The following is a 24,537-nucleotide window of genomic DNA, read 5'->3' as shown; positions in this document are numbered from 1 at the left end:
CTGGGACTGACCCAGCCTCTTACCCAAAGGGGAACAGCCCGGCCGCTCTGGAGAAGAGGCTCTCCTCTCCCTGGGCCAGGCGCCAAGCCCTGGGCCAGGCAGGGGTGTGCTGGGAGGACCCCTGAGATGCCGCACTGCCTGCATGGAAAATCCCACTTAGCTCCAGGTAGGATCGCAGCGCGCGGGTGTGTCTGCGGGGCGGATGGAGCGGGGAGAGTGGCTCTGTTCCGAGGCTGGAGGTGAGGTGAGGCTGGGTGGGTATTATGCTGCCAGAGGCTCCAGGTAGGAAGAGGAAGGCTTGAAACTCTCGGGAATCCTGCCTTTGCTTTTCAGGCATTGCATTCCCATGGCATGCTCTGACGCTGCACATGTGTTTTAAGGGACAAAAATACTGACCTCTCACTGGAATTCTCCTTTTTGGATAGATTTCAATGCTGTTCCGAGGGGAGCTACAGTTAGCTTTACTTAAGTGAATGCCCTAGACTGTAAAACACTTTTTTTTTTTTCCCCAATGTAAACATAGGTTGTTTGGGCATAATCTTTGTTATGCCATTTCTTAGATAAGTTCCTTGTACTAAGTTGTTATTTTTTTGTCAAAAAGCTTCTATAGCTGTAGCTTGGTTTGCCAGCTTTGATCCTTAACTCTGCCCTGTCCTCTTTATCCTTTTCAAAGAAATACTTTTGCTCTTTACAGATGCAGTTTAATTTATAAGCTCTAAATAAGAGGGGATAAATCAGGAGCTAACAAATTCTTGCTTCCTTCTTGCTGCCTTGTTGGGGTTTTTTTCCCCCACAAATCTGTATAAGAGACTTAATGGTGTTGAAAAGAGCTACTAACTCAAGCCCGTCAGTATTAATCTATCTTTCATATTGGTTTATCACAGGCAGACTTTAATATTTCTCCATATTGAATTTCATCTGCTCTTATTTGCCCTGTTTCTCAAAAGTTTTCAAGTTTTCCACAAGCTCTTAGAAACTTTCCTGATGTCCTTTGCTACCTCCGTGTTATCTTCTGCCACTTCATTACTGGGCTACCAGTAAATATGTTGAACATGGCGCCTCTAGGGTCCATGGGGCACCCTGCTTAGCCTTTCCCATGTGACATTTTGATCATTCTATCTTCACTGTAACTTGTATTGGATTAAAAATTACTATCTGATACCTGCTTCCCAAGCAGCTTCTGAAGTTAGTAATAAAGTCATTCAAGGAGCAGACAAATGTATTTTTGTTCTTGGGATCACATCCAGGAGTCTGTGAGCTCTGTTCCTCTTTGCTTGTGAACTACATCTGCGGGTTTGCTCCCCATGGAGCTCTGCGGGTTTCCCTCTCCAGGACATACTGCACAGGCATGTCATGCTGTTTCTGAAATGTAAATTTTCCTACTAATTTATTTTCTTTCTTGGTACTTAAGCAAGCCTGATTGCTTAGGAAGTCTCAGTTGCCTTTTCAAGTGTGAAAAGGTTGAATTGCCCCTTAGCACCTGATAGGTAACTGGCTGTAGCGATAGCTCAGTGGTTTTGGAGCTGGCATGTTCAGAGCTCTCTTGGGGCTGCTATCGATCTTGGTGTGTTATTGCTTTTCAAGAGACTGATCTTTGAAACCAAGGCTCCAGGAAGTCATTTAAGGACGTCTTTGCATCCTGCTGAGCACTGAAACTGTGAGGATTTCAGTGGGAAGGAAACTCATCTTGAAACAGATGCAGTGTTTATCAGTTTTCCCTAATTACTGCTCCATCTTCTTGAAGGTGGTATTCTCCAGAGCATCCCCTGCAGCAGGAGGCCAGTGCTGGTGTCAAGTCCCCACCTGCCCAAAGCTTACCTGGTCCCAGCTGTGCTCTGGAGAGCTCTTTTCCTGAGGCTCTGGCCTCGGGCAGGTGCTGGGCTGTGCTGCCTGCGTGGCTGTTTGCACACCTGCACTTGCTCTTTTCCCGGGATTGAGTGGTGCGGAGGCATGGTTGGTTCTCCAGCGAGCTCCCAGCTTCTCACAGGTCTGTAAGCTGCTTTACTGCTGTCTCTCTGTTCTTTGGGACTCATCGTCCCTAGGGCTTCACACCTTCCCCTGTGTAATTCACTCTCAAGTCTGTTGGTATGCCACAGTCTACATAGGCTTTAAAGTGTTGGTGTGAGATGGGTGCCAGCAAGAGTCCTTTCTGGAGTTTGTCCCCAGAGCCTTTTGACAGGGAAGCCCAAAATCTGTTTTACTTGCAAGGAAATGGAGGCTCAGACAGTCAATGTGATTTTTTGCAACAATTTAGCAGTAGAAACAGGAGCAAAGCCCCATTCACTCCCCAAACCTCAGCGCTGTTAACTCCAAGGCTACATGTTTCCCTTCCGCAGCCCCTACCCAGGCAGCAGTTGTAACCCAGGGAGGCTGGCGCAGGGGTCTCATTCCCCTGTGCTGAGGAGGTGCTTGGCCTTACATGCATCATCTTCCCTCGTGGCATGGCAACAGCTCTGCCGGGAATGTCGGGGGGCTGAGGCCTGGGCAGGGCTGAGCTCGTCGCTGTGGCTGAGCCTGGCTCTGGCTGGCTCAGCTGGTTAGAGCGGTGCAGGGCAGGGGCTGTGTGTGACAGCTGGGCTCCCAGCTCCCCAAACGTGCGTCCCAGCCTTAATTACAGTGGGTGTAATTAGCAGTTGAGAAACTATGAGTGTGCTTTTAATAAGCTGAGAGTAATGCAATTTGTCTTCTTTGGAAGAGATGCTTTGCAAACAAAAACTGTAATTCAAAAGTGCACACACAGAGCAAACAGCAACTGTGCAGTGGGTGCATTACTGCTCTATGTGCAGCACATCTGGCAGGCGACCTGACCTGGCACCTGGGTCCCCCTTTGGGTCAGTGTTCATGACGGGGTTTCTGGGGGACCAACATGTAAAAACGACAGGATTTGGCTCAATTGTAGGTATTATAAAAGGCTCTTCCCTGTCTTCACATCTCCCCTTTGATATAATCTTGTTCCTTGGTAAGGATGAGTCTCCTGGGTGTCATCCACTGCTTTTCATTCCTGTTACCATTGTGTTTCTGTGTTCTCTCCCACGAGTCCAAATTAGCTCAAGGCTGGTGGGATCTCTGTGGCGGGGGCCAGCGAGGCAGCCAGGGTGGCATAGGGGAAGGCAGGAAGCCCTTTCAAGAGCAGCCAGTGTTTCTGGTAGCCTCAGATCTGAACAGCCAGACTGAGCCCTGAACTGATCCCTTCTCCTTCCTGCTCTCTTAAGAATACCAAAAAGAGGTCTCTTTTATCTAGTCTTCTGTCTCTGCACAAGCCTGCCTGGCGCCACTGGAGTTCAAAGTCGAGTTCTGGCCAAGGGAGCTCTCGTGGGGGAGCAGCTCCATTGAGTCCACAAGGTCTGTTTCACCCAAACCCCATTTCACACCAGGCTGACCTCACCAGCATATCGTCCCTCTTCCCCTGTGTGCGATGGAGGGACGAGGCCACTTGGGTCCCTGCAAATGTCCATTTGTGCCTGATGGCACTGGCTGCTGCAGCTCTTGTAATTTAAGGGGTGCCTGTGTTTGTAGTACACCTCCTCTTGACCTGTGGGAAACACCCTGACCTTTGAGAGTGCAGAGCCAGAGGAATGCCTGTAATTTCCTGTCTGTTGCTATTTCTCTCTGCCTGGGACCAGTGGTCAGGGGTCCCAGGTTGATAAAAGGGTAAGGTAAAAGCAGCTTGCTCACTCGTATCTCTTTGTGCTGTGCTATGCAGGTGTGACTGGCCTGCTGCCTGCTCTGCCAGCTAGCTGCAGCCCTGGCACATCGGGAAAACAAACAGAGCCTTTCCCAGAGATCAGGTTGGAATGTGGTAAAGGGATCTGTGATTCCTACTGGAGTGGAAAGGGCAGCAGGTGTGGGCTCAGCAGATGGGAAAACATCAAGCATGTGCCCTATCCCAACAGAAAGAGGCTGTGGAGAGAATGCAGAGCAGCCCATCTGTGCAGGTTGGAGGGGCCAAGTTCATACGCCAGCTTGGTCCCTGTTCAGCACTTTGTGTCCAGCCTCTGTGGCATACATGCTGCTCCCAAAGCCATGGCAAGTGGGTCTTCCCTGGAGCCATGCTGGTACAGCCTCTGCCTCCAGCCCAGCTGGATGTTCACAGTTTCCACAATAGGTTGCAAGTGCTTTGAGGCAGAAGCCTGTGATTCTGGTATCTCAAAAGCAATGGCCATCCCTGTGACCTTTGCAGCACCAAAAAAACCAAGCCAAAAGAAGGCTGGGCAGGGGGCCAGATAAACCAGATAGGGACTGTTTTCTCACATCTAGGGCTGTGGAACCTGTACTTGAGATGTGAGTCTTGTTCACCTGATAGTAGGTTGCCTCTCTCAGGATGGGAGACCTGTTGGTATTTGAGCACTTATCCATTCCACAGTCCAATGTTGTGCTCTGCCCAGAAGAGGAGATGCTGTGAACATCAAACCTGCCAGGTTTCTGCACTCAGATGCAGAGGCCATTCAAGACAGGCTCCTGTCTCTGTGGTCATATTTTGTATGGAACCATGTGACCACCATCCTGGGAAAGCACAGAATCATCCAGTGATTTCAGTGTGTACCCTTGAGCTGGTGGAAGGTGAACATGCTTGACTGCTTAGCGGAAGCATAGGCTGTGACAGGAGCCATTGTACAATAGTGTCCATCCCACATATGCGCTATGGCTCAAGAATGTTTTTATCAAGATTAAAACTGTACAGTACATTTTCCTCTTAAGGTTGAAACTATTGGGTTGCAAATGGGCACACAGAGATGAACTGTATTACCCAAGTCTTAACTGTGAGCCTGAAGGACTAGGGGAATACTCCAAGCTACAGGGCGTGACATCTTTAGAAAGGAAAATCATTTGTTTCTCAAGGCTGTCATTCTGGGGAGCAAACAGAGTGTGAGGTGCTGAGAACTGTTAAAATAAAACAGATGGAAGTCCGGGTTCTCCACTATGGCATGAGCTGTCTGGCATGGTATGTGACCTTCCTGTGTAGTGCTATGTGAATTACCTGTACTGCTGCTCAGTGCCCTCCTCACCTGCCCACAGCAGGAAAAAGGGACCTGGTGTAAATCAGAGCTCCCCAGCCCATGAAGCTGTTGTTTCTGGGTGATCATCCCAGAGATGGTTTTGGCCTCTGGAGGCTGGTAGAGGTGCAGCCAGAAATACATAGCCCCTGCACACACTGAGCGCAAATTAGCTCTTCATCTAAAGCCTTCTTGGGGGCTCAGTAGAAATTCTTCCCACAGAGAAACTTAACAGCCATCAGTGGCTCTTTGCTCCTGCAGCACCCTTGGAAGATGGGTTGATTCCCACTGCCATGTCAGCTGAGCGCCCCAGGCAGACACCAACAAGCCTGGGAATGTGGGTTGACAAGTGGGGATAACAGATCTGGGGATGCTGCACTGCTTCTGGCCTCTGCTGCTTTGTCCCATCCCTCTCTGAGAGGTTCCAACCCTGCCCCTGCTATGGGCAGGAGCTGCTAATTGGTCCAGTTGAAAACTTGCCATACTAAGGTAACCCAAGACTGATTCTGGCTTACCAGGGTGTGCTGAATTTTATGCTGAGAGGTTTCATTTGTTGTTCTGACACTGGTAGAGCTGATCCTGCAGCAAAAACAGCTGAGAAAGAGACAAGAAGTTGTGAGGCTTCCCTAGAAGTGCAGCTCTCCTAAGGTGAAGTTTGGGCAGGCTGCACACACAGATCTTGTGGGGCTGAGCCTTGGGTCAGTGTTTGTTCGTGTCCTTCCAAGCTTCACTCCTCTGAATCCCACTGATTCTTAGGCAGAATGGAAAAAAGATTTGTGAAGGTCTGTGTAGTGGACCTTGGCTCTTCCTGGATGAAGCCCTTGTTCCTCTGTTTTTACGGCCCTCTTGCTCTGGTTAGACTTTAACAGCAATTAGTCACACAACAACTTTTTATAATAATCCACGCGTTTTCCATTAAGAGGCAAACACCTTGAACTTCTCCCCAGCTCCTCTCCTGCAATCTAAGCTGCTGTCATTTTTCACAAGGAGACAAAGTTACCTTCATGTTTTATTCATTTCCTGTTTACAGCGAGGGAAAAACCAAAGCCATGATAATATGTGGAAATAACAGCTCACGGAGCTGCAGGCGCTGTGCAAGTTAGATCATTGTCAGCCTCTGCACTTGCCACTTCCAGCTGAGTCTGGATTTACTAAATATATCAGACACATGACAGGGAAGAGAGGTGATGTCTAGCAACATGATTAAAAGAATCTGGGGGGAAGATTCCTTATTCCAGCCTCAGCACTGAGATGCTCTTATTCCTGTGGAAGATTGTTTGTTGCCCCGTTTCTAAAGTGGGGATATGAATGCTTTTCTCATGTTGGCCTGTAAGACTCCCTAGCCCTGATAGTAACTTCGAAATGCTCTTAAGTAGTAAAAATTTTTGTGGTGGTGGTGATAAGAATTTGGCAATCTGAACAGGTTATGGAGTTTGAGGATCTTCCTGTAGATGTAGTGAGTACTGGAGGCTGTTATTTGGTATGCATCTTTACACAGCCTCCCCTGTGTGTCTCCCTCTCGTACCATGAGTATCAGTGGAGAAAGAGGGGAAGGGACCTGTTGTGACTTTTCTTCCTCTTCGTGCTTACAACTCGGTTAGAGCTCGCTCTGTCACCCATATAGTGTGTTCAGGCTGTCTCCAAACTATCCTGTACAGGACGTGCTGCACCTTGAGCAAATGGGATGGAGGGGTCTGCTGCAGTTGTGGTTGTACTGCACAATGCCTGCCAAGGGTGCAGATTTCTGCTGTGATATTGTTATCTTTGGATAACAATATCACAGCAATTCAATTGTTTCTGGTTTGATCCCAACAGCTGCATAGCCAGCCCTCCTCCAAAGCAACAGAACAAGAGGGAGTAGTTTACTGAGATCATGTTTATGTAATTTGCAGGGAATGCACATATAGTGAACAAATCTTACATATGTAAGAAAAAGCTAGTTTGTCCTAGATCTGGAAAAAAAAATCTTTTATGCAGCCTTCCAGCAGTTAGAAGAGGATCTAACTCAGATATGTATCTGCTTTTGAGTCCCTTTGCACTATCAAAGCAGGCCCATTCCTTAGGGAGATTTGGACCATGATTTGGTGTACAGGAACACTCCTTGCAGTATTTTAGATAGCTCACTTACTTAAGCTGGCACAATGTAATGTGCAGAGGGCAGGGGAGATCTCTGGCTGAAAAATAACCTGAGAAGGGGCAAAAGTAAGATCGTTCTCCAGTCCAGTTCACTATGTGTTGCATGAGCAGCTCTGTTTGCAAGAGTCATTCCCACATCTCCCTTCCCCACCCAAACCTAAGAACTAGCCATGGAGGTTCCAGCTGGTGCAGGATTTCGATTCTGTGAGCTAGTGACATTTATTTGGCTGCTGTTGCGTGATCCTGCAGATCTTCATGCTGTTGATGGTCACTGACAGTAACTCTATGAATTCCACTATGTGAAAGCCTGGGCTGGCTCCTTCCTTTTCCAGTTGCCTCAGACAAGAACACATGGATATCTTCTGTTAGACTTGTCATGTCCTTTATACAGCTATTCCAGAGATACTCAACCAATAATTTATAGCTCTGAATCAGGCAAACCTTGTCCTAATTCATGACATAGCTTTTTATGGTCAAACCCTTCAGTGAAAGATCAACAAAATTGTCATGGAGGAAGCTGAAAGTGAATTATTTTCCCTTTGGAGAGCTATGGTACATCCTTGAGAGATTTCCTCTCCATTCACAGGCTTCAAGACTTCCTCTGATGGAGAAGGGCAGGATGTGCCTCTCGAGCTTCCCAGGTCAGTGTCCGGGACACCAACTTTTATGGGATACACATTCTTTCTCCTCCACAGAGCTCGTAGGCCGTATGACCATGGAGCTGGGCAGTGCTCCAGCATCAGCTAACTTTGAAGAGTGGAAGGAGTGGGCTTTTCCCTAGCAGTGTGAGTGTGGGGGCAACACTGCTGTAACACTTGCTGTCAGGCCTTGTGCCACCAGCAAAACCAGCAACTGGCAGAGTTATTGTTCAATACATGAAGAAGAGGAAAGAAACAACTTTGCCAGAACAGATTCACTCCTGGGACTACCTAACATCAAAGTATTGTCTCCATTCAAGTCTGGTCTTTCCTTGCTCCCCACCCTCTATGCTGTTCCCTTTACCGTGAGAAAGTGTGGCACGGAAAGTGTCTGTCTGCTCTGTTCTCAGCTTGCCCTGTGAGCCAGCAATTCTTCAGGGACAGAGAGGGGGAAGGGTGGCATGCCTTTACTGCTCAAAGATATGAGTACATCACCCTCCCTTTCTTACCATTCCCATACGTAAAGACTTGCTGCCACTCAGCTCTGTATGACCGATCTTGCTTTTGAAATCCCTGCTTCTGGGAACCGTTGAAGAGTAAGGGGAAGAGAGCAAGGCAGAAGGTGTCACTAGCTGAAGGTGAACTGCACCCAAGGAGAACAGAGCTTTTAAAGTAGTGAGTAAACAGCATGATTTTATCTTACCATCACCATATTTTGGTTGGATTGGGGTGTGAAGTAGAGGAGTTCTTTCTTTCCCTTTATTGCATGCCTTTCCAGCTCTTTAATCATAGTTATCAAAGTGCACCTTTGTTTCACAAGCCTTCAGGCTCAGGTTTGAAGAGCAAGTGTTTCTCTTTTGTAGGGGTTGCCAGGTTTTGTTCTACTGTGTTGACTTTGGATTCTCTCAGTTAATGAAGGCCAGGTCATGGGCAGCAGTGTCTCTGTCCAAGCAATCTGAACAGCCACTGATTCACTCTCTAGGGGAGTTGCTTAACACTGGCTTGATAGGATCAGCAGTACATTAACTGGTTGTTTCAAGAGGAATTCAGTTTTCTGACAGAGACTGAGATCAGCGAAAGGAGCTGGGAGTCTGGTGACCAGGGATCTTTGGTCGGTGGGCAAGATATTTCACCTCTGCATGGCCCATCCAACCCTTTGAAAGTACCTTGTCTACCACCCTACTTGATGGTGGTCTTCACTGCTTATTGGGTTGAAAAAGTCTATGGAAAAGTTGGTATGTAGGGTCAATATGCTGAGTCACAATTTGACCCTGGTTTTTGATCTAGTACGAGTGACACAGCTTGATTAAGATAAGTGCTTATCTGACAGAGGAAAGACTCAAACTACTAGAGAGGTCAGAGCTATACAAACACTGGGAGGCAGATTTCATAGTTTCCTAAAGATGAAAAATTCTTAAGTCAATGTCCTGTTGGCAAATAGTCCTTTTCAGAGAAAGCTGAGTTCTGGGCTGAAATCCACAGATCTTGCATATGTCTTCTTTCCACATCATTCTGTGCTTTGGAGTGGTAACCTGGAAAATGCAGACCCTATTGGGATTGGAGGTCAAGCACTGGCAGGTTTCTTTCTTACCTGCCAGCAAGGGGGAAGGCCAGGAAGCAGGTGCAGAGCCAGAAAAGCTGCCGGGACAATGGGATGATGCTGGGGGTGTCTTTGAGAAGTAGAGTGGAAGGGCAATGCAGTGGGAGAGAACAGAGCTCCTGATGCAGAGGAGGGACAGCATTCAGCAGGGCACATATCACAGATTAGTTGAGTATGGGGAAACTGGCCTGTGAAGCAGAAAGAAATGTCCTGAACTAAACCAAGCAGGTTACATTTAATTCTTTGTAAAGAAATTTCTGTTGTAAGGAGCTATCAAGGGCAACTATATTTGTGTGAGAAGGAACAGATTCTGCCCGGGAAAATGAATATTTAGACACATGAAGGACCAGAAAAACATGCAGAAGACTGTATGCTCATTACCAGAACAAAAAGAATGGCCCTCTTCTACTCATGCTTGGAAACCAAAGACCTGGTCCTGCTCTTGGCTATTTCTTGTGCTATGGTAACTCCATCTCATGCCGATTACTGAAGCGGAATCCAACAGCTCTGGTTACCTCTCTGGTGGACGAGGTACACATCCCTCATTAAAAATCCACTCAGTCCCCATACAGCTGTTTTGTTTGTGCTGATGTCCTTTTAATATGTCAAAGGTGGGCCTCCCAGAACCAGGGCTCTTCTCTCTAATCCAACACAAGGTCCCAGTCTTGGGCTACATTTCCTCATCTAGATGTCTATGACAAGCAGGAGTCAGACCATGGCTACTCCAGGAGAAGCAAAGTTATTCAAACCAGATCCATGGCAGTTAAGACACTCCTCAATCTGAAGAGCCTTGATTTAGCAAAAGAAGGTGAATTTAAGCAGGTAGCTCCACCTTTTTTTTCAGTTGGAAACTGATTTCTTTTCCAAGTTCTGCTGAAGTCTGCTGAAACCTCTTCAGTGAATACAGGTTCATGAATCATTTTGGAATCTAGGTTTTTTGTTTGTTTGCTGTCCAGATGCTCTACAGTCTATGAAATAAATAGTTACCTGCTATGACAATAAGCAGGTTAAAAATTAAAATTAAGTAAACCCTTCTGCAGAGCACCAGGAAAGTCCAAACTTCATCTGTGATCTGAGAGCTTCAGCGTGTATGTGAAGGATAGATCCAACTGCAGCAGTCAGGCTAAACTGAAGAAAGTCTCTAGCCTTGAGAATGGGCATTGTTTGTGGCTTCTTCCTCTCCTTTTTTGTCCTCCTACCTGCCTCCTTCATTCTCCTTTCCTGTTTTTCCCTTCCACCAGTTTAGGATTTCTTCTTTACCTCACGTTATTCCCTCTTCTTTCCCCCTCTCTTCCTTCAGTAGCCTTCTCCCCTCTTTTATGCCAGGACGTTGAGTTTGAGGGGAAGCTGTCTGGGACTGTGTTGCTGAGCTGATTGTTGGCTGCTGCGGGGAAAAGCAGGTCTGTTAGCTGCAAGTGCTTGGTGGCCTGGCAGAAGGGGTTTGCAAAGATGAAAGAGCTTCATAAAGCTGATAAATAAATGGCACAGATTGGTGTAGGTTTTGGAAACTGTGGAGCTTGACAGAAATACACATAAAATTTATGTGTAAAGACTGAGTCTAAGTAGCAGAAGGAAAATAAATTGAGGAAAAGTGATAAGGCAAACCTTGAACAGAGGACAGACGCCCTTTTCTGGGAGGGATAAACAGAAGATTTACATTTATTGTCAGATAGGACTTGAAATTAGATAAGGCTTAATGAATTCGTCCTTGTTACTGACATTATGCTCACCTTGGCATACTGAGTTATTACAGCCAGTCATTTGAACAGAAAATAGGAAACAAGGGTTAACATCCTTTTTTATCAAAATCAAGAAAGTGGTTTTACAAAACAGAATTCCACTACTAAGCTGTTACTTCTTTCATATGTACATCCTCTTTATCTGGCAGAACAAGATCACACAAGATGTAGAAATATCTTTTCTAGGACAGCTCAGGGAATGTGCTGACCCTTCTTATCGCCTAAGCTGTATAATCTATGTATCAGTATCCCTGTCATAATCCATTTGAGGATCTTACACCACTGTTGAGGATCTTATACCATCATCTCATTTAGATTTATCTCTTTTCTACATCTGGAATATCATTAGGCTTATAGTAACTTTACAAGAATCAGAACCCATTGGGATCATAACAATTTTATTAATATGCCAGTGGTACAAATCCTTGATGTCTGAAAAGTACAACCTCAAAAGGCTTTATCAAAACTTTCCCCCATTAAGTACATCCCAGTTTTCTCTGCCAAAGGTGAATTGCTGCTCCTTTTGCACAGCAATCAGTAGCCACGAAGGAGCCTTGTGAGCTGTCACACTGCAAGTCCCAGTGACACTACTTCAGCTACCTATGTGCATAGAAGAATGTAACCAGAACTGGGCTATGTGGCTGGCAAGAAAGGGTAATAAACCTCCCCATTTTCCAGTTATCTTTTCATTTTGCTTACCTTTGCACCTATGGATTATTATCGGAAACCAGACTTCATAAAGTAAGGACATGTGGGTTTAGTGGGTTCCTCCTCTTTGAGCAGGTGTGTTATAGTGGAAGCAACTCTCACTGGAGGGGAAGGAGGTGCTTTGGCTCGGAACCAACATCTGCTTATTTAGTTTCAGCTCTGAAAGTCAGCTGTTGTGCCTGTGCTCTTAGTCAGTTTGACCTATTACACACTAGGCAACTTTTCCAGTTCCTATAGTACCTTTTCTCTTAAGGGTCTCCCCTAGTCACTTGTTTTCCAGGACTTTTTCAGCAGTGATCTTTTTTGCATTAGTGGCTTTTATGTGGTGTTCAGCTTAAATTAGGACTGTCCGCTACCCACACAGCTGGTACTTGACTTCCGCTGGGAGCCCTAAAGGTGGAAGAGTGGAGCAAGGGATCAGAAAGGAAACTTATTTAGTAGGAAGAAGCTTTGCAAGCTTATTTACACCTCTGTGTTACTAGGCACTTAAGATACTATTTGATGCTTCTGTTCAGGTAGTATTGGAATGCAACATTGCTCTATTAGAAGGGAAAGACTTCCTGATGGAAAAAATAGCTAACCTGCAAAATGAGGGCATCTTGTAACATCTTCTGCTCCAATAATGCATTAGTTAAAAAATCAGGAAATGGAGGATTGGATTTGATTGCTTGTTCTGCTATAAAAGGAGGAGTCTTAACAGTAGATGTGATTGCGTGATCTGTGTCGTGCGAGTCGTTGCGAGAGTTGCTTCATGAAATTTCCATGGAAAAAATCAATGGGGGTGAGGGAAGAAGCAAAAAGGAGAATTACCCAGACGTGCCTTCAGGTTGCCTGATGGTTTTCAGTATCCGCAAGTTCTATTACAAGAGCTGCAAAGGCATTGATTCAGATGCTGACAGATGCATTCCTTCAGAAGAAACAAATGGAGATTTCACTTTGTTGTTCATGTTTCAATGTAATAGCACATGCTAATTTTTGGATAATTTTAAATGATTTTGGATAAATTTTAATGACCATTCCATGAGCATCACAAGTGAAAAGAGGTGGCAAGCCCTGCAGGAGATACTGTTTTTCTTTTTTTGTAATGTATTCTATATTTCTATATTGAGATTAGCAACGCAGCAATGTAGCTGCATTAAACATGGTGTTACTGTGAGGTGTGGCTTTGCTTCTTGAAATGTGCAAGTTTCAAGAGTTATAACAGGATTATCTGTTGTATTAATGCCTAGACAGAGATACTTGCCAGTTCCCAAAGACTATGTAAACTGAAATTGAGGTAGTTGCGCATAGCACAACCTGTATGTAGCAAGCTATTTATCTATCAGAACCAGAAACACTAACTTCAGGTTTCATAACTTTCTCTGACCCTATCCTCAACTCTACTCATACATAAGTGAAAGAGTAACTTGCTGAGGAGCATCCAAGTTACTCCAGCTCTGTGCTGATAAGAGTATGCCACAGAGAAGACTGCATTGCCCTTGAAGAAGGGCATAGAAATTTGCTTCATTTTGGTGGCTCACTGTTCTAAAACTTGCCATTCAGCAGTGGGGATGAAGAGTAACAGTTGGAAATTATGATTTAGAACAAGGGTCTCTTGCAGCTAGCAGCCTTTTCGTGTCAGCTTGCACCCTCTGATACAAACACGCTGACAGGAAGCACTCTTCTGACCTAGATCTACTTCAGGGACATAGTTTTATAGTTCTAAAGTTGAAAGGGGTATTCAAAAGCCCTCTTTAAAAGATGTTCACATGCTAAATCCCTTCCAAATATCTTAAGGCTGTAATGCTTATGTTTTATAGTACTGATTTTACCAAATGTCAACGACAAAGAGAACTCCGTTTTGTTGCTATTAAGAACATGTGTATTTTGAAGCAGGGGAAACATGTTCTCAAATACTTTTGCTTTTGAAGCTAGGCCAAACTTTGTTAATGAGTCATTGTAGTACAGTTACCATCCTTCTGAAGTAAGTGAAGATCCAGTGTATTAAAGGTTGGAGTGGGGCAGAGGGACTGAACATGTTTGGAATTGAGTCATTAACCGCTTGACTGATCCTAGTAGTCAAAAGATAGCATCTAGCAGTGCTGACTGGCATCCAGGCAGACTTTGCTTCACCTCGTGTTTACAGGACAGCCACCTGGCTACAAGGCATGTGGGCTTGAACCCTTGCTGTGCCCAAGGTTCAGGCAAGCTGTGATTTGCCCATGCTGCGTTCTGGATGGTCATTCAGCGTTAGTAGCCAGGTCATTAGAGTACAAAGACAGTTTGTGTAGCTCATTACCTCAAGTCTGGCTTGCTACTGGGGTTTATGCTATACTGTTCTATGGCAGGTGAGCTGCAAGCTTTGACCTGCAACTGTGCTTCCAGATGTGGCACAAACAGGTATGTAGGATTGTTGCTTAAAAGCCTCAATGAGGATAAGTGATGGAGAGCAGGTTTCTTCATCCCGACCTTCCTGCTCTGCCGTCCATCATTCCAGAGGGTGCTGCTATGGGAGCAGGGGTAGCAGAACAGGCATTTCATCTTCTCTTTGCAGCTAGAGTATTAATCTGAACTAAACCCAATGACAGTTTAAAGTACTGTGTAGCTGTGATTACTGAAGAACAGGTATGTGAGCTGGTCCGGTGCCCTCACATTGCAGGCAGTGGCTCACATTTGGCAGAGAGGTTATTCCCACCAAATGTAATTACAGCTCCCTCTGTCTGGGTTTAAGCTGCAAGGTACAGGCACACTTGAAATCCACCTCTTTTTGAGCCACCACATGCCAGTGAGTTAGGCAAGAGGGGTGTGAGGGTACATGAGATGGGAGCACTTCTACTTAAGATGACCACATATTTGCTCAGAACGTAAGAGCTAGCAATGAGGTGTGAGAAAATTCATGTTTGCACCATGTAGTAACCAAATCCAAGAACATAGAAGGATTCTGCTGGTGATACACAACCTTTGTGGATGCTAATATATGCATTTTAAAAGGTGTGGGTTCTTGACACTTCACCTAGTCAATGATTACATGTGCATTCCTCTTGTACTGTGAATTCAAACATAATGAGTTTCAATGGGTTAGCCTCCATGAGCAGAACAGTACAAATATCAAATGGTACGCTTCAGAGAGCTTTTAAAGAAAGATTAGTGGTTACTGCTACAAGGATGTACTGTCACTATTAAACGGTTCATGGCTTAAGCAAGGAGATTCAAAGGATATCAGTACATAAAGATCTGTGCAAAAGGACAAGACGGACTTGCAAATGTTTGAAAGGTAAGGGGAAATTAGAAATGACCTTCATTAGGCTATTCCCCTCAGCCTGGAAGTGCTGTGTGGGATCTTATTCAACAGACTACGGGACAATGTGACTTTTTTAATAATCAGATGAAAGCTTGCCAAAAGAGAATGATAGGACCTGACTTACCAGTCTGAATACGTTCAAATCTAATAAACAAATTCTATTTGAATGTCAGAAGAGCATTTGAAAACATCTTTTGCAACAGTTGGGAGAATAGAACTATTTTAAGAAGTATTTTGATTTTAAATTGGGAGTGAATGTAACAGTGATGTTCTGAATGGGTTTATAAAACTTTATCTTAGTGACTTGCATTTTTGAGATTGAGTTTGCCAGTTCTGGATTTCTGGAAGGTCCCCAACTAGAAAACACCGAGAAAACAATGTGAAATGGGGTATTCTGCATTTATTCCACCATTCTGCCTTTTTTCACTTCATAGTTTATGCAGAGGTGTCTTAAAATAAAAATTGTTCGATTTGACACTAAAATTTATGCAGGAAAAAACATGATAGCTTTTTCCAGGGAAAAAGAAGTTGCTTCAAGAGAAAATTCTTGTATCTCAGTGAGCTCGAATTTTGCTCTACATTGGACAAAATACTGCCTGCATCTGAGGGGAAGGAGGCAGCAAGTCACACGGGGTGCAGGACATTTGTGCAACATGGAGCACTAGCTCTGAGGAATGCTTTTAACTGAGTCAAATGGAGTTACTGAGTCTCTCCAGGGACTGCTCTGTCCCCCTGCTCCAGGCAGGACCAGTGCCTAGATCTGAATTTGGAAGCCTCTTTGGGCTTCTTCACGGCTTGGTTAAACTCTGCTAAAGTTCCCGTATCACTGGTGGAGGTGAGGACTGCGTAAGACTTCAACTTTAATCTTGTGATAGGTAAGTACAAGAATTTCATAGTTTTAAGTTCCAGCTCAATACAAGAATGTATCTCCTGTCTCATTGCATGGCCTAAAATTTTCTAGACTTAAAGTATCTGCTCATTTTGAATTCCAGATACTTTAGTCTTTGAGTCAGTTTTCTACAGAAATCTGTAGAAGACTTGAATTGGGAGTGATCTCCTTAGATACAAGAGGTAGTTGTTAATAATTTGTTTAAAGTCTCTAGAAGACATCATGTGGACAAAGCAGAAATAGTTATGGAAAAAAATGCCTTCCAGTTGCCATGAAGATCAGTACCTCGCAGGAGAATCTGTCTGCCTGCATGTGTGCTGCTTGGGGAATGTCTCGAAGCTAATGGCCAAGCGCTGGCTACTGGGCTGGGGCGGGTGTACTAGGAACTCTTAGGAGTGGTGCTGAGGTATGCAGCCATTGCATGATGGGTTTAAAGCAGAAACCTGTTGGGTTAAAGTTTGTGGTTAAAGTTCTAGATGTTGTCAGTGGATGCTTCCTTCACTGCTTCATTCAAGAACAAGGCAGTACATGAACTCCCTTGTCATCCTCTAGTATTCCACTGTTCTCTTTCCCGCGCTTTCCGGCTGGTACTGGAAAGCTCCTCTTTCAGTTCTCCCGCTGCTTTCCCTGACCATGGCAGGTTCCTCATCTCTTCAGCATACCCCAGCCCTCTTGGCAGAGATGGCAGACCCTGTATTTCCTGCCTGACAGTAGCTAGCTTGTTGCACTGGATTCTTCTAATTCAAGAAGTGTGATGTTTAAATAAGGTGTTGTGAATGTTGTGACACATCTGAATACAGCTCATTTGGGTTGCTCATACAAGCATATCTCTAGTACTTGCTGGTCCTCCCCCTCTCCTAATACAAATTAAGACAGATTATCAGGCTACATTATAAATTCCATGGCTAGGATTGGCTGTTGGAACTTTGTAACAGTGAGAAATAATCATATTGCTTTTAACGGTTTTATAAGCCTCTTTCCTGGAAACCTATTGCTGCTGCCAAGCAGTGCTGTGTGATTGAAGTGCTAGCCAAGCTTCCAAACAGCTGGATTTGGGAGAGATCTGGAGCCTCAGCAGACAATAGCTGGGGAGCCAGCTCAAGTGGTGGCCTGCAGCTGCTGCTCCACACCCAACAATAAATCCTAGTTTCTCCTAGGGGACTAGAGGCTCAAAAATACCATTGGTGCAAAATTCCTGCAATGCACCTACCCAGAGCACAGGGAAGTATGGAAATTTGTGTTAGAGAATGCATACCTGCAGGCTCCTGATCTATCTCCCACTTGCTGTACAGCAAAGAAATGTCTGTTTGGCTCTCTGCTGTGCTACAGCTAGGAAGACAGTAAGGACTGTGCAAGGGATGTTTCCCTCTAGGGTCAGCCCTAAAATATGTTAGGGAACTTAAGGGAGTTGAGCTGGCAGTTGAGGCAGAGAGGATTATCCTCAGCTGAGTTTTCCTCCTGTTCTGTTGAAGAAGAGAAAGCTGCAGATCTTTAGCTCATACATTTGCTTCTTCCTTAGTAGGATCAATCTGACAGATTGCATAAATGCACTTTTATTAAGAGCATTCACTTTTTCTGTCCCCACTTGAGCCCCAGAGGGCAACGTGGTCCCACAGCGCAGTACAGGAGCAGTGCCCGGCAAGCAGTGTCTCTTCTTCATGTCAGTCTGTGTCCTCGTTCCTGCTGCCAGTAGTGTGTGTCTGAGGGGCTGGCAGCAGGCCCGGAGCTGCACCTGAGTTGTACGAAGCGGGCTGGAGTGCCCTTTCCAAGGTCTGTGCACTCACCAGGCAGCTGGGCACTCTGTCTGAAACTCTTACAGGTCTAGGAGATGCTCACGAGCATCATCCGAATCCAGAGAGGAGGTGAAAGATGAGAACAGAGGTACCAGCTGAGGTTTCCCCTTCTCCTCTCCTGCTCACAGAATATCTTGCCTGACCTGGCAGTGAGACAGGCAGTTGTACAGAGTTGCACAGCCCCAGCCAGGAGCCTACGAGTTAACTCACCAGCCAAGGGGCTTGAGTCACGCCAGGCTTGCAGGACAGCCCAGCATAGAGCAACCTTCAGATGAAACAAAGTACCTTCTGCCTAGCTGGGGTGCAGATAAAAGATCCCATGGCATTTCTTGTGAAGCCTGGAGGAGACTGCCAGTGCTGAAGCTGAGCTTCCTCTGCCAACAAGCAAAACTGTCTTTAAACTCTGAGGCTGTGTGTGAGCTATTGTTGGGGACATAATGGCTTCTCTGTTTCCCTGCACAGTCATTGCTCTGCTAACACGCCACTGGTCTCTTCTAAAAGTAGTGGAGTGTAAATCAAGCTCTAGAACCTGGAAAGAGGTTTCCGTTTACCTTTTACTGCCCCCAGCTGACATTTTTTTACAGAACAGCACATACAGCAGATTTACACCCTGGTTTGAGCTGATTTACTTGGAGACATCGTTAGTGCTCAGAATGGGACTTACAGATGCAGGTTTTGGATAGAAAACATATACCTCCTAATTGAAATAACAGAAGTGCAGGGTTGAGGGGGCAGTGCTTGCTAATCTCCTCCCTCTGAGAAGAGTTTTGGTTTGGCTGGCCTGGCCTGTTTCCTCTAGTTACCTCAGTGCTGGCATGCTCACTGCTCCCTAATCCTGCTGCTGCTGCAAGGCACCGAGTGCTGCTCTGGCTGCTGGAGTTTGCTCTGCTTTGGGCTCTTGAACATCCACAGAGGGTGGGGTTGATGGAACCACTCTTCATCCACAATGCCATGGACTGGCAAGATGCTTCCAAAAGGTAAAGGGCATTTTGCCTATTACACAAGTACATTGGTCAAAGTGAACACCCAGAGCCGCTCTGCACAGGGAGAAGTTGGTCCCTGAAGGTAATATGATGAATTTAGGTCTTTTTTGATGGAACAATCTTGTAATGGAAAAGGAAAGGGGTCCAAGAGTAGCTGTTCAAGTGTTATTTCATGAACTGTCAGTCCCAACAGGGTGGCAATGAGTCTCCATCCCCCCAATAGCTCTCAAATCTTCCGGGTGTGTATCTGTAATTTGCATGCCAGAGAGCCCCCTGGTGTCCTCTGCTCACTCACAGATGAACTGTAACCCTGCGCACCCCAGGAGCAGCTGTGTGCAGGACTGGGAAACATGGAGACATGAGAACTGGCCATCACCCTCTGGAAGTGGCGGGCTCATTGGAAAGGTGCTCTGGCCAAGGGCCTTGGACAGGGTGGGATGCTGTGCTCACGCTTAGGTGTGCCAAATAGTTTGGCTAAGGTTGCTTGCTAATGGCTAAGATGTGTTTTGCAGTGGTCAGTCGTAACCTTCTGGACAGAGACTCCTTCACAGATGGTATTTGAAAGCACATTGTATAAAGTTAAGTTCTTTTTTAATTTTTCCTCTGAAAATGATATGACTAACACCAGTTATGTTCTGCTCTTTGGATTTCCCTTCTCACCTATGAATCTGCTGGGTTTTTTGGTGTATGAGGTTACCTACCTGCTGTAAGACAGGTTCTTACCCAAGTTGCTGGTAACACTTCAGAGCTTGCAGGAATCCTTGGGTGCTCATCGAAGGAGACCGCTTTGCAAACAGGATGGCAGGAATGGGTAAACGGGAAACTGATAAAAGCTTTGGAGTTGTTAGAGTAGTTGTTCTGCACAGTGATGGCAGGGGCATAGAGAAACGGTACTGGCAATGCCCATGGAAAAGGTCTTGATATGAATCTGAATGAGAAAATATTTGTAAGACCCTGTTTGTGAGAGGTTCAAGAGAGGAGGAAGCCATTCACTGCTCACAGCTCAAGGGCTGGAAAAATAGGAAGGAGTCATATACAGCCTCACCATGTGGCTAAGAATAGGGAGGAAAAGATCAAATCCAGGCTGCGTCCAGGGTGTGGGTGGGATGCAGTGTTCGACTCCATCACACTACAAAGGGGGCAAAGGCTTTCCCAGCATGTGCTGGGGGTGGTGATCTGGTGAAGAGTCTGACTGGTATTGCTGACTTGATTTAGCAACTAGATAAAATCCAGCCTGACACTGGGCCCCTGTTCTCCGAAGCAGAGCAGAGCTTAAATGCTTGCTGAGCATCTAAAATCCTCAGAGCATAAAGTCATAAAGAACTGGGTTGTCCTATCACCACTGAAAGGTAACAGTACCAGGACATCTTGAATATCCTCTGTCCACTTGAAAACAGGACATCACCCTGTTGTGACTGTCAAGGAGGAGAGAATTGGGCTCACACCTCCTCTGGCCACTCCTTCCCAAACCATCCTTCCACTTGCAGAGCTTCAGTTGCTGGGGGGTTAGAGGGGGAAACAGTGGATATGAAAGAAGGCAGATGAAAAGGCTGCTCTTGTGCCTGATCATCTGCTCTCTAGTTCCCCTGCACCCCAGAAGCAGCAAGGTTGACAATCCTGTCTCATCCCACAGGAAGATGAAGAAGAGCTATGTGGTGACCGGAGTCCTGACTGCAGCCCTGCTGGGGCTCATCTTGTTCCTGGGTCTCTTCTTTGGACTGCGCTCTGACTCAGGGGACACACATACTTACAAGAGGGCGGCTGTGGCTACAGACGCAGGGCAGTGCTCGATAATTGGAAGGTACCTACTGGTTGTCCTTGACTCCCATTAGCTCTGACGCAAGATAAAACTGTTGTTTCCCCAATGTCCAGGTGCAAGCCTGGCAGTTGACCAACACAGATCATCTCTATACTCCCTGTAGACAGAGGAGGCCATAATAAAACCTGGGCTTTTACCATTCCTGACCAAAGTTACTGCAGTTGCTCAAAGACAACATAGCAGGCAAAGATCCCCTAGATCTTGCATGAACAATGGGAACAAGAGATGCTTTCCCAGCTCCTTTTAAAATCCATTTATCAAGCTATCCTGCAGCCCGAGATGCAAAGGCTGAGATTTCGGGCTCCTCCGAGCGTTGTCATTTCTCATATGTAATGAATGTATCTGGGACGCCTGTCCCCACATGCCCTTTGACACATCTTGGTGTTTCCAAACTACTGTGGATGTGTCTCTGAGGGCTGATCTGGTCTGGACCTAGACTATTAGGATCTGTTCTCTAAGTTGATAGAAGCTCAAAACTTCCTCTTCCTGAGGAGCCTATAAAAAAATGGGCATTAGAGAATCTGCCATAGCCGCTCTGATGAGATTAATCTACTGCTCACAGGTAGCTGAGACACTGTAACATGTCACCATATGATGCCTTCTCTTCTGCTGCACAGGGACATCCTTCAACAAGGTGGATCAGCAGTGGATGCTGCAATTGCAGCTCTGCTCTGTATAGGACTCATGAATGCTCACAGCATGGGCATTGGAGGGGGTCTCTTCTTTACCATCTACAGCAGCACAGGTAAGAGACAGGGCCATACACATCTGTAACAGTTTGATAACTCTTTACTAAAGCAGGTGATTTGTCCTACCTGACTGAGGGTAAAAGGTTGATTCTCGCAGCCTCTAGGGGAACACACTATCCTCAAAACAGTTGCCAAGAAACTGGCTCATATTGACCAGACTTCAGCAGAGACCGTGCCTGTGTATTGAGTCCAGACCTAAATACTGTCTTCCTTGCTGTCGTTAAAGGAAAAGTGGAAATCATTAATGCAAGAGAGGTGGCTCCAAAAAGAGCATCGGAGGACATGTTTGGGAACAACACACAGCTTTCTCTGAAAGGTATGGCAAAGGCTATTTCACTGCTTTGGGGGGACCACATAACGCCAACATCAGCTACTACTGACATGTCTAAATTAAGAATACGTTAGGTTCTTGCCTATCTCCAGGACTTCTCACCTAGAAATGTCCTCTAATTTACACAGTCTGCAAACTCTGTCCTGACAACGCAAGCTAAAAATAATGCCCTTCAAACTAGTTATTCACCTCAGCACTTTCTGCTTTTTATGAAAATGTATGTGAATCCAAAGCACCGAGTGTGACCTGTTCTATGTTTCCACCTCTTCGAATAAATCTTTGTGGATCGGCTTAGTTCTTGTCAGTTTAATGTCCTCCCTAAACACCTTTTGTGGTGGCTTCAATTAATGGTTGAGGGGCTCCAGAGAAGAATTCATTTCCTTTCAAGGTAGTGTTTTCTAATCAAAACCAGAAAGAAGTGCTAACAACCTCTCTTCACGGTCACTCCTGTAACCAAGGAGGAACAGCATCTTGGAGGGGGTTTGAGAAGTGTGTTGAACTTGAGGGAGATGCCAATAAAGACAGGATTGAAACAAACTGCTGCATCACTGTGCAGTGCAGTAATCAATCTATTGCATTTGTAGTTACAATGCTGCAAAAAAGTTTTTGGATGAAGCACGTCGTGTCCTCGTACTGTAGTGTGTTCTCCTCTGAGTGACTGGAAACTGCGGGCAGCCATGATAGCTTCTGTGTCCTGAGGAGCTTTTCTCTGGTACAGAGGGAAAATGACCCAACAACGTGAGTTAACAGGAAGAGGATAGAGGTGTTTCCACCTCTATCTGGTGCAGTCCAGAATACGTAGGCATATTTATGTCAGACAGAGTGATTCCATTAACGTCGTATGCATAAAATGAGCTGGTAGTATATGTAGTGTAAGTAATCCCTGCCTAAAAACAGGGCGAACAGAGAGGCCTGCTCTACTTCATACTCTGTTGGTCACTTTGTTTTCTTGCCATGGAACGCTAATACATGCACTCCTCATCTGCTCCAGGAGGACTGTCCATTGCTGTGCCAGGAGAAATCCGTGGGTACGAACTGGCTCACAAACGCCATGGCAAACTGGCATGGGAAAACCTGTTTCTGCCCAGCATCAAGTTGGCAAGAGAAGGATTCCCTATTGGGAAAGGCTTTGCAGCAGCCATCAAATCAAGAGAGGAGTCAATTGAAAGCAATCCCTCACTATGGTAGGTAGAGCAGTCTCACCGTAGTAGCTAGAGCAGTTGCTGTTCTCTGCAGAGAAATTTGGGGTAACTGCAACCTAATTAGAAAGTCTCTGTGTTTGTGTAATGTAGCATCTGTGAGGAGCGTGTCTCCCCTCCAGTGACTGCACTCACTGTGCCTGATGATGTTTTTCCAGCTACATGACGGTGCAAATACTGCGGCCAATTTTAGGAATGTTCGGTCCTGACCTTTAACGGGAGATAAATTCCGGTCTTTTAAAGTCCATATGTCTGAGCAAAGGTGGAATTAGAGTACATGCTGGGGTAAATCTGTCAGATGGCAATGTATTTTCTGAATCCTCAGCTTTTTCTCATGCTGTAAGTACCTCAAGATAATCTTACCTGCACTTGGGGCAATTGCAGAGTCTCCTTGAACATTTCTCCTGCTGTCAGGCAGTGGGAGTCTGGGTCATGTCTTACCCTGCAGCCAGCCCTTCCTCAAACAATGCCTCTGACCATCCACCTCAGGCAGTGACTATGAACATAAAGGGTTTTCAGTGCTCCTCCACTTCTTCTTACAGTCAAACCCTTACTGTCTATGTCCAGCCCTACAGGAGAGCATGCTTAAGCCTCTCTTTTCCTTAAAATCTCTGCCAGCTGCAAGTTGGTTTCCAGTCCAATTGGGATGTACAGCCTGGGCCTACCTCCTGTACTTCCATCTGGCAGGTCCACAGCAGCACATTCGTGATCCGTGATGAGGGAGCTAGAGGTGACACTGTCTACCTCAAAGTGCTTTGACAAACCCGGATCGAAACACATTCTCCTGGGCTCACTGGAAGCTTTGAGCCTCACAGCTTCATAGTCTGTGCTCTGAACTGAACTGATTGAGTGCAAGCACTCAAGATGCCCTCTCCTGTGCATCTTGAGGGAGTTGTTGGCCCCTTGGGCAGCTAGGGAGGGTGGCTTGGCTTGGCGAAAAACATCCTCCTGCAGGCTTCACTGAGCAAATTCTGAGCAATGTGGAATCTCAGGTCAGGAACCACTGTTCACTTTTAAGTCCCAGTGCAAGATGTCAGGAACCCTGGGGCATGGCTTACACAGTTTCTCTTCTCTCCAAGAAGCCTCTAGCATGAACACTCGAATACTGTGTCAGCTGGTACAGGTAACCGTAGTGTTGAACTTGTCTCTCAGATCTGATCTTCTCAATCTTTCTCTGTCAGCGAAGTGTTCTGCAAAGGAGGGAAAATTCTGCATGAGGGCGATATCGTCAAGATGCCTAAACTAGCCAACACATACGAGACTATAGCCAGAGAAGGAGCAGATGCCTTTTACACAGGAAGCCTGGCCGAACAGATCATCGATGACATCCAGAGTGTAGGTGAGAAACATGACATCTGTATACTGTGCATTTCTGTACCATAGAGCCTAGCAAGCCTATGTGTTTCTGGACATAGACAGTGGATACATGCTCTTTACAGAGCCTAAACCCAGCAAGTTTCTGCTTAAAACGAGATGGTCCTGTAAACTCTGGACTTGTTTAATCTCTCGATACCACTAGATGGTGGTAGTATCGTATCCTTAACACCTAGCATTGGCTAGCTTCAATGAACCTCGTACGAGTAAGTCATTTGTGGTGCTTAATTACTGTCTTCCCCTTTCTGTTAAGAAAGACAATAGAACATAGAAGTAATTCTGCTTGTGGAGTAGCACAAAGCATC

The 24,537-nt window shown here is 45.8% G+C and overlaps 2 protein-coding genes and 1 long non-coding RNA gene across 9 annotated transcripts in view; 1 reads left to right on the top strand and 2 right to left on the bottom strand.

The window, feature by feature from the left end:
* GGT1 (gamma-glutamyltransferase 1) overlaps positions 1 to 24,537 on the top strand; it is a 32,047-nt gene continuing 7,510 nt past the window's right edge. The window contains exons 1-7 of one of the 7 annotated variants that reach the window (XM_030501432.1): positions 40 to 166; positions 7,717 to 7,771; positions 20,394 to 20,561; positions 21,197 to 21,324; positions 21,555 to 21,644; positions 22,651 to 22,843; positions 24,040 to 24,197. In XM_030501432.1, the coding sequence (XP_030357292.1) occupies positions 127 to 166; positions 7,717 to 7,771; positions 20,394 to 20,561; positions 21,197 to 21,324; positions 21,555 to 21,644; positions 22,651 to 22,843; positions 24,040 to 24,197 (832 nt within the window). In that variant the 5' untranslated portion in view covers positions 40 to 126. The other 6 variants (XM_030501433.1, XM_030501437.1, XM_030501438.1 and 3 more) reach the window with 6 other exon arrangements.
* On the bottom strand, positions 11,489 to 12,148 carry LOC115614477. Its single transcript, XR_003993729.1, has 2 exons — positions 11,807 to 12,148; positions 11,489 to 11,707 (listed from the first exon to the last, which is right to left on the bottom strand). It is a non-coding gene; the product is annotated as an uncharacterized LOC115614477 (long non-coding RNA).
* GGT5 (gamma-glutamyltransferase 5) overlaps positions 20,473 to 24,537 on the bottom strand; it is a 30,217-nt gene continuing 26,152 nt past the window's right edge. Inside the window, exon 11 of the mRNA XM_030501440.1 lies at positions 20,473 to 24,048. Within this exon, the coding sequence (XP_030357300.1) occupies positions 24,022 to 24,048 (27 nt within the window). The 3' untranslated portion in view covers positions 20,473 to 24,021. The remainder of the gene's footprint in view (positions 24,049 to 24,537) is intronic.

Source organism: Strigops habroptila, chromosome 11, assembly GCF_004027225.2.
Source record: "Strigops habroptila isolate Jane chromosome 11, bStrHab1.2.pri, whole genome shotgun sequence".
NCBI classification, from domain to species: Eukaryota; Metazoa; Chordata; class Aves; order Psittaciformes; family Psittacidae; genus Strigops; species Strigops habroptila.
Note: the sequence above shows the minus strand (reverse complement) of the source record. Positions and strands in the feature narration are given on the sequence as shown.